General features: G+C 49.5%; 5 protein-coding genes across 5 annotated transcripts; 4 read left to right on the top strand and 1 right to left on the bottom strand.

Annotated features, from left to right (window-relative positions):
* Positions 1–304: 304 nt before the first annotated feature.
* On the top strand, positions 305–3913 carry hir1 (putative histone transcription regulator Hir1; the record flags this gene model as incomplete). Its single annotated transcript, XM_057257308.1, has 5 exons — positions 305–341; positions 471–545; positions 654–875; positions 944–3712; positions 3816–3913. The coding sequence occupies 5 exons, from the start codon at positions 305–307 to the stop codon at positions 3911–3913; spliced, it is 3201 nt and encodes a 1066-aa protein (XP_057104766.1).
* Positions 3914–4585: 672 nt separating this feature from the next.
* On the top strand, positions 4586–6191 carry N7479_009614 (YchF/Obg family ATPase; the record flags this gene model as incomplete). The annotated part of the gene is made up of 3 exons (XM_057257307.1): positions 4586–4660; positions 4828–5385; positions 5640–6191. 3 exons carry the CDS (start codon positions 4586–4588, stop codon positions 6189–6191), a joined length of 1185 nt encoding a protein of 394 aa, XP_057104765.1.
* A 413-nt stretch (positions 6192–6604) lies between these two features.
* Positions 6605–7498, top strand: N7479_009613 (translation machinery-associated protein 20; the record flags this gene model as incomplete). Its single annotated transcript, XM_057257306.1, has 3 exons — positions 6605–6618; positions 6843–7027; positions 7074–7498. 3 exons carry the CDS (start codon positions 6605–6607, stop codon positions 7496–7498), a joined length of 624 nt encoding a protein of 207 aa, XP_057104764.1.
* A 351-nt stretch (positions 7499–7849) lies between these two features.
* Positions 7850–9201, top strand: N7479_009612 (uncharacterized protein; the record flags this gene model as incomplete). Its single annotated transcript, XM_057257305.1, has 5 exons — positions 7850–7891; positions 7947–8012; positions 8093–8160; positions 8236–8459; positions 8507–9201. The coding sequence occupies 5 exons, from the start codon at positions 7850–7852 to the stop codon at positions 9199–9201; spliced, it is 1095 nt and encodes a 364-aa protein (XP_057104763.1).
* A 119-nt stretch (positions 9202–9320) lies between these two features.
* Positions 9321–12395, bottom strand: N7479_009611 (non-ribosomal peptide synthetase; the record flags this gene model as incomplete). The annotated part of the gene is made up of 1 exon (XM_057257304.1): positions 9321–12395. One exon carries the CDS (start codon positions 12393–12395, stop codon positions 9321–9323), a length of 3075 nt encoding a protein of 1024 aa, XP_057104762.1.
* Positions 12396–12897: the final 502 nt, after the last annotated feature.

Below are 12897 nucleotides of genomic sequence, written 5' to 3'. Positions count from 1 at the left end.
GATTCGCGCCCTTTTAATCTCCGGTCTCATCTCTCATCTGGACCTGAGCTTTATATTTTTTTTTCTTGAATCTCGCCACCGAGGACCCTATTTGTTTTTGGCTCTTGGTCCTGCCATGTTCCACATCAAACTCATATAAATCACCTACAGACCAGCTCCGATCCGACACGCCGCGATCCCCTCCTTACCCACGCTCCGCGCACATTCGTGCTGATACGTGTCGCACGACCTTATCTCGAGACACGACCACTCGAACCTTTGAAAATTCAGCGAATAACCGTGACTCTGCTCCGGTATTAGCGCGATGCATATCATAAAGCCGGTTTGGCTCACCCATGGAGGTACGGAGCTTGATCGCCCTGATTTTCTTTGCCCGAGACCGTTGGGACGGAGGCACTGTGCTTCATGAGAGCAGAACCAAACCATCCCATGAAAGGACCAAATTTGCTAATATTATTGCTCTGATACAGGTGAACGCAAGGATTTCGAGGTTTACAGCTGCGATGTATCGCCAGATGGGAAGCGACTGGTCACAGCTGCTGGAGGTGAGCTTGACAATTTTGGCTTTGCTTTTTGCTTCGATGCGGAGATCATAAAGGTCATGCGACGCATAGAGAATTCTCGCTGACATCATGCCTCTCGATTCGCTTTAGATGGATACGTGCGAATCTGGTCAACAGATGCTATTTACGGCACCGGAAATCCCGAATTTGAGGGCAAGCCAAAACAACTGGCGTCTATGAGCAACCACTCGGGCACAATCCATACTGTCCGCTTTTCACCCAACGGGAAATATCTTGCGTCAGGCGCAGATGACAAGATTGTCTGCGTGTATACCCTCGACGCTAACCCTCCAACACATTCATCAACATTCGGTACGCTTTAGACACACTGGATATGGAGAGATGGAGAAAGATACTGACAGCTGTGGGAAACCTCGTAGGCAGCGATGAAGCGCCCCCCGTCGAAAATTGGCGCACGATTCGGCGATTGATCGGTCACGACAATGATGTTCAGGATCTTGGATGGTCGTTCGACTCATCGATACTGGTTTCCGTTGGGCTGGACTCAAAGGTCGTGGTATGGTCTGGCCACTCATTTGAAAAGCTGAAGACGATAGCGATCCACCAGAGTCACGTCAAAGGCATCACTTTCGATCCAGCAAACAAATATTTTGCAACTGCTAGCGATGACCGGACTGTCCGCATCTTCCGATTTACCTCCCCTGCCCCCAATTCTTCAGCTCACGACCATATGAACAATTTCGTCCTTGAGCAAACAATCACAGCGCCATTTGCCAATTCTCCTTTGACAGCCTATTTCCGTCGTTGCTCTTGGTCGCCCGATGGGATGCACATCGCAGCTGCAAATGCTGTGAACGGTCCTGTGAGCTCTGTGGCCATCATTAATCGTGGATCCTGGGACGGTGATATAAACCTAATTGGACATGAGGCACCTGTAGAGGTTTGCTCATTCTCTCCACGACTTTATGCAACTGAGCCGCCCAACAAGAAACAAGCCGATGGGCAGCCTGTGCCGCAACACCACATTACTGTTATTGCTTGTGCTGGCGGGGATAAATCCCTTAGTATCTGGATTACGAGCAATGCACGGCCGATTGTGGTTGCGCAGGAAATGGCCGCCAAAGCTATTTCGGACCTGGCATGGTCTCCTGATGGGAAATGTCTCTTTGCTACTGCTCTGGATGGCACAATTGTGGCTGTCAGGTTTGAAGATGGCGAGCTGGGTTGGGCCACGGAAATGGAAGAGAATGAGAAATCACTCACTAAGTTCGGAACTAATCGAAAGGGCGCCGGCATCACAGAAACCACAGATAGCTTGTTGCTGGAGGAAAAGAGCAAGGCTGGCGAGATCAAGCACGTCGAGGGAAGGATGGGTGCGCTGATGGGCGATGCTGAACCAACTACTGAGCCTCCTACCAATGGAGACAAAGCCCTACAGCCATCAAATGGGACCACACCTGCTCGGGGCTCTTCGCCAGCTCCCGAGGCTGCGAAGACCCAGACTAATGGAACCCCTTCGACACCTGCCGCCACAGAATCAGAGAAGCCCGACCCTTACAAAGCCAAGCTGGAAAGACTTAAGCAGCGTCCAACATATACAAAAGAGGGTAAAAAGCGTATCGCTCCATTACTAGTCTCCGGAGCTGGGGCTGGCGAGTCATCTCTCCCGCAAGCCCGTTTGATGGCATCTGTCAGCAACCAGGTCAAGTCTGACGCCCCGACCACCATTGTTGACCTCTCAAAACCCTTCGATGGCCTACCCAAGGGTGGCCTAACTGCTCTTCTGCTTGGAAACAAGCGCAAGCTGGCCCAAATAGAAGGCGATGAAGATGGCAGCGTAGAAAAACGTGTGGCGCATGCTAGTCAAAATGGTGCAACTCCTATCATGGCCAACACCCCCGACGGCCTTCTACCAGCTCAAGTTCAATCTGCCATGACCGGTCAACAGCCAACTCCAGAGTTCATTCGCCCTGCAGTTACAAATCCTTGTATGTCAGTCAGCCAACTCCGTCTTGCAGTTCCCAAAATTCGCAGTCAGATTGTCCGCGCGCTAGATGCGAGCGGGAAACCGACGGAACAACCTGCACCTGGTGCAGACTCGAGCTCTACCAAGAGTCGGGTGGATGTGGTTTTCGAAGCTCGTAACCCATCGCCAGCAAGTTTGACCGGTCGTGCTGTGGATCGCGAGCCAGTACGCCTCACATTGTTCCGTGGAGATCAGCCATTATGGCAGGATTTCCTACCACGGACTGTCCTGCTTGTGACTGGTAATCAGAGCATGTGGGCAGCTGGGTGTGAGGATGGATCAATCTATCTTTGGTCACCGGCAGGTCGTCGTTTGGTAAGTGCCCTTGTTCTCGAGGCACAGCCTGTCATTTTGGAGTGCAACGGACCGTGGATCCTGTGCATATCTTCCGTGGGCATGTGCTATGTCTGGAATGTCAAGCACCTGTCTTCTCCTCACCCACCAGTCTCTCTCCAGCCAGTCCTAGATGCTGCAATTCATACTATGGGTGCGCACCCCACGGTTGCTCCCGCAGTAACAGATGCACGCATCAACTCGGAGGGCCGAGTCATCGTTTCTTTATCCAACGGCGAAGGATACTCCTATTCCCCATCCATGTTCACATGGCAGCGCATCTCGGAAGCCTGGTGGGCTGTCGGCAGTCAGTACTGGAACACTACAGACGCACCCGTGAGCAACTTGCAGGCCAAGGACGCACAGCAAGATACCAAGGATGCAAAGGCAGCTGTCGCAGCTGGCATCATTCCTTGGTTGGAGCGAAACACCACGAATGAGACCCTCCTTCGCGGAAGAGCATACTTCCTCCAGCGTCTCATCAAGGTTTTACTGTCACGCGAAGGGTATGAGACCTTCGAGTCCAGCGTATCCATTGCTCATCTCGAAAACCGTCTCGCTGCTGCTCTGTCCTTGGGTGCCAAGGAAGAGTTCCGGTTGTACCTTTCCATGTACGCCAAGCGTATCGGTGCGGAGGGTTTGAAACTGAAGGTCGAGGAGCTCCTGAAGGGTCTCATGGGAGGTCTTTTCGAGGACGAGGACGATGCCAGTGAGGGAGTCTTGAGACTACAGGCCAATGAGCGTGAAGGCCGTAACTGGCGCGAAGGATCTGATGATCTGTGTGGCTGGCCACGGGAAACATTGTTGAAGGAGGTGATTCTAGCACTTGGTATGTTTTTGTTCTATGTGTTTTTGTTCTATGTGTTTTTGTTCTATGTGTTTTTGTTTTTGTTTTATTTTAATGATTCAATTACTAACGAATGCTCGTCTAGGTAAACACCGTGACCTTCAACGTGTGACAGTACCCTATGCCAAGCTGCTGGATATGGTTGACACGACATCAGAGAATGGCGATGCAATGGATCTTTAATGATGTTTTCTATCTTGCTATCTATACCTTTTCTGCTGTTTTGCTGGCGTTCAAGAAGTTCGGGCTGGGTTACCCAAAAGGGGGTTGCATTATTTATCTCTGCTGAGGCGGGATTGGAGATGATATATCTCATTTTCAGGGTGTACTTGTATCATAGGTTCTTTTTTGGGGTCGTTCTTATTTAAGCCAACCTATTCCCATCTTGCTATGGTCTGTTGTTGTTCTAAGATGGACTAGACAGACCATGATAACCCTACAGAGCTCCATACATCGTATTACGTACGCGGCACCCACTGGGGTCCGTCCAGGGCTTCAGGGCTTCAGGGACAGTGACGTCGTCAGGGCTTGACTTTCACGTGGGCGGTCACAGCTCTGCAGGCAGAAAATTTCAAGATACCTGGCGCGAACAACATCAACTTTGCTTTTTGATAGTTAAAACACGCATTCATTTACTCTCTTTTTACTCATTGACCTTGTCCACAATTACTGTGGGCAACCGCAATCACGTCTTCCACTTCCTCCATCTTCTTCCTTCGTATCGTCGATCGATCCGCAGCTGGTTCTGCATTTGGCGCGCTCCATCCTTGCTCCCGCTTCCGCCTTTCGACTTCCCCCCACCTCCCACCTCTCTTCTGTCGCTTCTACTCAAGCAAGAAGAAAAAATCCAATAAAATGCCTCCCAAGAAGCAGCAAGTCCAGGAAAAGGTCCTTTTGGGCCGTCCAGGAAACAACTTGAAGAGCGGTATCGTATGTGAGCTAGGCCCACCCATTTCTTTTTTTTTCCCTTTTTTTCCACACAGCACAGTCCACTTTTTAATTCCGAAAAACTATTTAAACCCCCCTTGCCCCCTTTCCTCCCAACATTTTTTTCTTTTCCTCTTCTCAACCATGATTGACTAACATTATGGCTTCAGGTTGGTCTTGCCAATGTCGGCAAGTCGACACTCTTCCAGTCCATTACTAAGTCCTCCCTCGGCAACCCGGCTAATTTCCCCTATGCCACCATTGACCCTGAGGAGGCCCGCGTCATCGTCCCCGATGAGCGGTTCGACTGGCTCTGCCAGCACTACAAGCCCAAGTCGCAGGTCCCTGCCAACTTGACCGTGTATGATATTGCCGGTCTCACCCGTGGTGCCTCGACTGGTGCCGGTCTGGGTAACTCCTTCCTGTCGCATATCCGCGCTGTCGATGCCATCTTCCAGGTGGTTCGCTGCTTCGATGATGCCGAGATTATTCACGTTGAGGGTGACGTCGATCCTTGCCGTGATCTGACTATCATCAACGAGGAGCTCCGCATTAAGGATATCGAGTTTGTTGAGAAGGCTCTTGACCTTCTTAGCAAGCAGACTCGTCGTGGTGGACAGTCTCTGGAGATGAAGAAACTGAAGGAAGAAGAGGCTACTACTGCCAAGATTCTTCAGTTCTTGCAGGATGGAAATGACATCCGCAAGGGTGACTGGAACCCCAAAGAGGTATGTTTTAAAATTTTTTCATCCTTCTCCCCCAACCCACCTTGCCCTTCTATCCACACCAACTCCTTACCTGATGAATAAGAGCACTGCTCGAAATTTAACCCAGCTCGTTGAGTGCCCTCATTAAAAGGATACTCACAATCCGAGGGCATTTTGAGAATAAAAGTTATATGCTGAAATTTTGGAGTCCACTTCTACATGATTGCATCACTCAAACTCTTTGAGAAATCTCATGCTAACCAATTTGGTTATAGGTCGAAGTTATCAACCCTCTGTTCCTTCTCACTGCCAAGCCCGTTGTGTACCTTGTCAACCTGAGCGAGAGAGATTACATCCGCCAAAAGAACAAGTACCTCCCCAAAGTCTTCGAGTGGATCAAGACCAACTCCCCCGGCGACCCAATTCTTCCCGTCTCGGCTCAGTTCGAGGAGCGTCTGACCCTGATGCACGATGATGCGGCCGCTGAGGCTGAGTGCAAGTCCCTGGGCACTAAGTCCGGTCTGCCTAAGATCATCACTACTATGCGTCAGTCCATGAACTTGGGCAGCTTCTTCACCACTGGTGAGGATGAAGTCCGCCAATGGACCATCCGCAAGGGTATCAAGGCTCCCGCTGCTGCTGGTGTCATTCACACCGATTTCGAGAAGACCTTCATTCAGGCTATCGTATACAACTACGATTCGCTCCGTGAATACGGTGATGAAAATGCCATCAAGGCTGCTGGTAAAATTATGACCAAGGGTAAGGACTACGTCGTCGAGGACGGCGATATCCTGCTCATCAAGGCCGGTGCTGCTAAGCACTAGGTGCACATAGACAATAGTTCTTTAAATGATACACCAGTATGACTCTTGTTAATACCTCCCAAACTTTAAATTTCGGTTTCCGTCCCATAATCCAATTTTGCCTGGCCTGATGCAAATAATTGTTGTTCGCTCTTTTGTATTATTCGCTAGCTTCAATATGTTTGTTTCGTTGCAGGATATGTATACCCTATTTTCTTTATGTGTATGGTTGAACCTTCCTATTTGGAAATAACACGCAATACTCAATATTCATAGTGTAAGATCATACATTATGTTATTCTTTTCTGAGCCGTTTAGCATCAAGTAGGAAAAAAATGCAGAGCACCTTATCAGTCACGTGACTGCGTCCCCGCGCATCCCACTTGCGTATCAAGAGCTTTGATTCTCATAACATCACACCCTCAAACAGCATCATGTTTAAGAAAGAGTGAGTCAAACCATTCAATCAACTCACGCAATGATATACATGGCCTAGTATTTTGATCGGAGCCTCCTACTAGCCAAATGGGAGCACACATCTTCCTCCGTTTCGAGTGCAAAGACCGCAGGAGCTGTCCAGCACTCTAGATCAAGACATACGCAAGCCCCATATGATAGCACTTGCCACACATGCTTTCTCAAGATACCGGCTAACATCCATGCTCCATCTAGTATTCCCCCAAGCAACCGGTCTAAGGTCAAGTCCTCAGTGCAGCGCGGCCTGCGCCAAAAGCTGTTGGAGACATACCCCGGCTTTGAGCCCTTTATTGAAGATGTCATGCCCAAGAAGGCCTCATTGGAAGCCGTGAAACTGTACAGTTCCCGTTCTCCCGTTTTTACCTTCAAATTCCAGCAACGTCATCTCAGACTTTCGACATGAATATGCTATGCATCCCATTTCAGAGACACCGAAAACTAACCAAAACTACCACCCCAGACCCGACCGCGTGACCCTCTACACAATCGACTCAACCCCTCTCTTCTTTCAACCTATCGACGGACCTCCAGTCCCCCACCTCCGCCTCATCCACGCCTACCCTTCCGCTGTCCCAACAATCCAGATCGACCGCGGCGCCATCCGCTTCGTGCTCTCCGGCGCAACACTCATGGCTCCCGGCCTCACCTCCCCCGGAGGCCGTCTACCTGATGCCGAACATGCCCTTGAGGCTGGACAGATCGTTGGTGTCAAGGCTGAGGGAAAGGAGGAGATTTGTATGATTGGTATGCTGAAGGTCGGCACCGAGGAGATTAAGAGTAAAGGGAAGGGAGTTGTTATTGACGAAGGTCATTATCTTGGTGATGGGCTTTGGAGAATGCATTTGGATTAAGTGGATGGTTTGAAAAAGCAAGGGATTCATTGGGCTGGGGTTGCGGGTCTTTTGTGATGTTTTGGCTTGGAACTATACCTCTCTGCACGTACATTATGTGTTGGATGATTTGAAATGAAATATCTCTCTGGACGAGGATCCAGATTGGTTCCAAAATGGGCATTGATTCAATGTAGAGATAGCTTCTTGTAGCGAGGCTGTAATCATGCCTCTTAATATAGTGCTTTGCATTTTTATATATGGAAGGGGAAGCATAATTATCTAATGCTCTGTTGGGTGGAGGTTCTTAGCTTCAGATATCCACTTCCCCCTTTTCATGTCTCCTTTCATCCAGTCAACATATGTCGTGCGATGGCTTCCAAGGACAGAAAATACAGGCTGTGGTATGTGCCAGTAAGTCAATGCCAGTGAACTTGAAAGTTCAGAGCTATAATCTAAAAATATTCAGGTCGATATGAGTATCCCGCAGAAGCCGCAGCGGCGATACTATGATAAATTTGGCGGATACAATGTCGTCAGAGCAAATTATAACGCCTAGGTATGAGATAATTAGACAATCATTTTTGATATATCATGACTCTAACCATATTCTAGAACGATTGGTACTGCAAGCATGAGTATCACTGTTATCCGGGCGCTGAATCCTACCACTACATCAATTTGTTAGTCTTGCCTTGCTTACTATGAGCCTAATTACCAAGTGTCCCTTTTCTAATATCATATCTCGCCTCACATAGGAATGGCTGGTACTACTCAATGAACCCAGATGGAAGTGAAGAGAAGCTTCATATGAAAAGGAAGGAAGCCTGGTTCGGCCCACCTGACAATGATGACTGGGAGAATTGGCCAAACGTCGTCCCTTGGGACAAATTGCCAGCGATACCTGATCGTTGTATTGACAAATTCAGTCGTCCTGGACCTTGGATTTGGAAGGAAATTGAACGATTAGAGCGGGAGCAAGGTAAGATTTAGTCACTTACACCGCATATCATAAGTAATATCGAGAAGGAGGCTATCAGGGTGCCATGATTACTCAGGAGTGCGATCACTCAGACTGGGAGGAACGAAGTGAAGGAAGGGTGCCGAGTGCTGACGAGGCCGTGGAGCCTAAATCGACGAGTGACACGTCGGTAAAGTCTGAGGACGACACATCTGAAGGCCGTTCCTCTACTGGCGAGATGTCCCGGGATGAGATGTCCGAAAGCAACGTTCCTAGGAAAAAAAGATCGACTGCCAGCAAAGTCTCGACACAGCACACGCTACCCATGAGTCTGAAGGAGCAATCGGATGAATCCGAGAGCGATGCTATTGATGATTCCCATACCGAAAAGATAGGCTGTAAAAATGGGAGGCAGAGTTTGATAGCCATAGATGCAAGGCTTACGGCTGAAAGCAACACCTTTGAGGAGCCAGAAGAGCAGAAGGAGCAGAAGAGACTCGAGAGCAAGCAGGCCGAGAAGCAAGAGTCCCAGGAGGACCCCGAAGAAAGGAAGCCGAAAACCAAGAAAACCAAGAAGCAAAAGAAGAAACAGAGAATACTTGGGGGGAAGCTCAAGGAAGATCATGAGAATCCTGTGGATGTACCAAATCGGAAGCGGAAGGCAAGCGATGAAGATGAGGTTGGAACACCTCCAATTACGGTGAAAAAGAAGAAACACCACAGGTCTCAGGAGAGTGGTGTTGCTACAGGGGGTGAAACATAAAGCACAAACAATAGAATCTATTTATACAGTTTACCCAGGGAACTGATCACTCGATGACCCATGGAGAATGATGGGTCTTTTACACTCATGTGGTTTAACAAAAACGTGCATTATATCCTTCAAAGATTACTTGAAGCTGTAGACCACTGTGGAATGTACTTTCGAAGCAGATCCAGCGCCGGCATCCAGGCAAGCAGCTCCGGGCTATCGCGAAGAGCCCCGAGAGTGTTGTTAATCTCAAACCGAGGCGCATTTTCTTGAACCGCCCAACGGGTGTGGGTACCCCATATCTCCTCCTGAAATAATGGAAGAAAGGGATGCAGCGGGTTCGTTGCATCGTCGACAAAAATTTCCAGCCAGCGGGAAAATGAGATGCCTTGTAGCGGGCGAGAGCATTGTCTGCTGATCAGGTCAAAGGCTTCTTGAAGATCTATGGGTGCCGGCTGGATCAAATTATAAGCATGGCCCACGTTCTTGTCGAAGGCGGCAATTCGCAGCATCGCATCCACCACGTAATCCACCGAGGCGAACGCTTTGCGTTGCCCCAGTACGATGGGATAATGGCCCAGCTGAAGGCAGGACGACATGAGACAACCGACGAAGTCACTCGGGTTCCCTATACCTGTCTGACTGTGGCCTAGGACATACCCGAGACGTATGATGATCGCTGGGGAACCGTTGCGGATGGCATTCCAGACCACATTTTCCGCCACGAATTGGCTTTGGGAATATCCTGTGTCATACCGTAGAGCTGCGATATGGCCTAGTGGCCGCTCATTCTCTGGGACGGTCTTGGTTCCTTGCACAAATCCCGTTGGTCCATATGCGGCGATGCTCGAGGAGTAGATCAGCCGCTTCGGTCGGGAGTGATTGGCAAATCTTAGCAGCTCTAATGTTCCCAGGACATTGGCCGCTCGATGCCGGGAGTACGGCTGGACGTAACTGACTAGTGCCCCCAAATGGAAGACCACGCTTGACCAGCCTGCATAGTGATCGTACTGTTCTTGCGGAAGACCGAGGTGCGGGAGCGACAGGTCGCCGGTGATACAAATGATTTTGCTCTCCTGGGAACCATGCAGTCTGTACTTCTCTAATATTTCCTTAATGCGCAGGTCGGCTGCCGATGCGTCCTGGGCACGAACAAGACATGCCACTCGGGTGACCTGCGGCATAGACAGTAGTGTTGCGAGAAGAAAGGCGCCGACAAATCCAGTGGCTCCAGTAAGGAATACTCGACCTTCTGAAGCATCGAGCCAGTCGATGACTGGGCCAGAATTGACGTGTAGGTCTTGACCCAGCAGCGAATCCTGCACCAAGACGCTTTGTTCCTCCTCTGCATCTGGCAAAACTGCTCCATTCTTGAGCTTCTTCACCAGGTGTGTAAGCTGGCCTAGTGTGGAATTATTGTACAGGGCTGCGGAACGCAACTCAGTTCCTAGCAAAAGTCGAATACGGCCGATTAGATATGCCACTTGGAGTGAGGTTCCGCCCAAATGGAAGAAGTCATCTGAAGAATTCAGGCGGTCTAATGGATACCCCAGGATCTCGAGCCAGAGCTGCTCCAAACAAGTTTCCACGGAGTCAGCGTTTTTGCTGGAGTGCACTTGACTCTCACGCGCAACTCTCATCTTCTCCATATGTAGTTGCTCAAGCTTCCTTCGATCACACTTCCCTGTCCTTCCCACTGGAAGCTCCGCGAGGAGCTCAACGCGAGGCACTAGAAGATGGGGAGCGCGGTTAATGAATGCTCGTGCTAAGGCCTCCTGGTCAATATGAATACACTCTGGTACAACATAGGCAACGAGTATTGGCCCCGTGTCGGAATCCTTGGGCTCAACCTTGAGAACCGCTGCTGCGGAGGCGAGGTTTGTGCTCAAGAAGATATTCTCGAGGCCTTCTAGTTCGACACGATGTCCCCGGATCTTGATTTGTCTATCGCAGCGGCCGATAAAATTGTACAACCCAGACTCATCCATACGTACGATATCGCCTGTTCTATAGGCATGACGCGGGAATCCCATCGCAATGCCTTTCAATGGAAGGTGTGGGGGGTTGATAAACGATTTGACGTTGGCTAGAGGGTTCCCACAATATCCTCCACCAACTCCTGCACCAGCTATTACTAGCTCACCTTCGCTACCCGTAGGAGCTGGATTGAGATTTTCGTCGACAATGAAAAGCTGATAATTGCCCATCGGCCTTCCAAGCGGAATGTGACCATTTCGAATATCAGCTGCGGTGACCTCGTGCGAGATAGAAAACACGGTGCATTCTGTCGGCCCATAGAGGTGGATTACTCGCTGCGGGCGCCCGTAGTCAAATATCTTTCGGATCACCGGCACGTTGATCATTTCACCCCCGGTCATCAGAGTGTGGACGTTGGAAAATGCATCCGGGCAGGTGTTGGCAATTGTGTTTAGTAACGCGGTAGTAAGGAACACAACCTCAATTCGGTCTTCTCGGAGACTTTTTGAGAAGAGAACAGGGTCTACGACTGTCTCATGTGGATATATGATCACCGTCCCACCTCTCAACAAGCACACCCATATTTCGAACAGGGTGATATCGAAGACGGTATTGCCGATGTGCGCAAGGCGTTGGCCATTTTGAAATGGCATAGTAGAACTGAATGCTAAGTTGATGATTCCACCGGCCAGAATTTGGGCAGCTTTGGGATCCCCCGTTGTACCTGAGGTATGGAGGATATGGGAACAGCTTGATGGCCCATTGGAGGAGACCTCAAACTCCTCGTCAGATATTGTAGGGCTGAGCGTATGGTCCACAAGGATATTGTCGATCTCCAGAGATCGACTGCGATTTTCGACGTCCACTAGAACCAACTTCACATCCAGGCTTTTGAGAAGTTTCCGGAGGAACACGTCCGGCTGCTTTGTGTCCAAGGAGACGCAGGTCCCACCGGCATAAATAACGGCAATTTGCGCCAAAACATGGTTCATTCCCCGGGGGATGGCGATCGAAATTAGAGTTCCTGGTTCCGGAGCTTCTAGTCGGATCAGTTGCGCGAGCTGGAGGGCTTTGAAGTGCAATTGCTCGTAAGAGATAGTGTGCTTGCCAGATTCTATAGCTGTCACTGGGCCAAGAAGTCGGGCCTGTGCTTTGAAAAGCGGAGCAAGCCCAACATGCCTCACCAGACTTGCATCAAGTTTCCTCGCACATAGGAGAGACGGCGACATGGCGAAATCAGGACAGAGGATTTGGAACAGAATTCAAGGGAAATAGCCTCTGAGGCTAAGTAGTGAAGCAATGTGTGGCAGCCCAACAACCAAGAGGCTTGTTTTCTACTTCATCCTAGTTTGCAGTTGGAGTTAGTTTCATGATAGCTTTCCTGAGACTGTATCAACTTAGCGATGCATTGTGATACGTTTCACGGTGGCATTATTTAGGAGCACTGTCTTCTGTTGCCTCAATAATGATGCGGTAATTGTGGAAAATGGCTATTGTCCATTTCTCACTTTCCAGCTCAAGAAAACCCGAGATTGAACGGAATAATGGAACCTAATACTTCGATATACACTGATGCAACCCGATCCATTAGTGGCTGATGACAAAACTTAGATAGGGGGAACTATATAGTAATAAAAACCGACAATATTGCATGATGTACGACATAGGGACTACGTCTGTTATTTTATAGTGGCCTGAATAGTGCTAATTGGTTGGTCTATTTATATTGTC

This window comes from Penicillium vulpinum, assembly GCF_028829585.1.
Source record: "Penicillium vulpinum strain IBT 29486 chromosome Unknown utg000004l_segment0_segment0, whole genome shotgun sequence".
NCBI classification, from domain to species: Eukaryota; Fungi; Ascomycota; class Eurotiomycetes; order Eurotiales; family Aspergillaceae; genus Penicillium; species Penicillium vulpinum.
The sequence above is the reverse complement of the archived record's forward strand: the minus strand, read 5'-3'. Positions and strand labels throughout refer to the sequence as shown.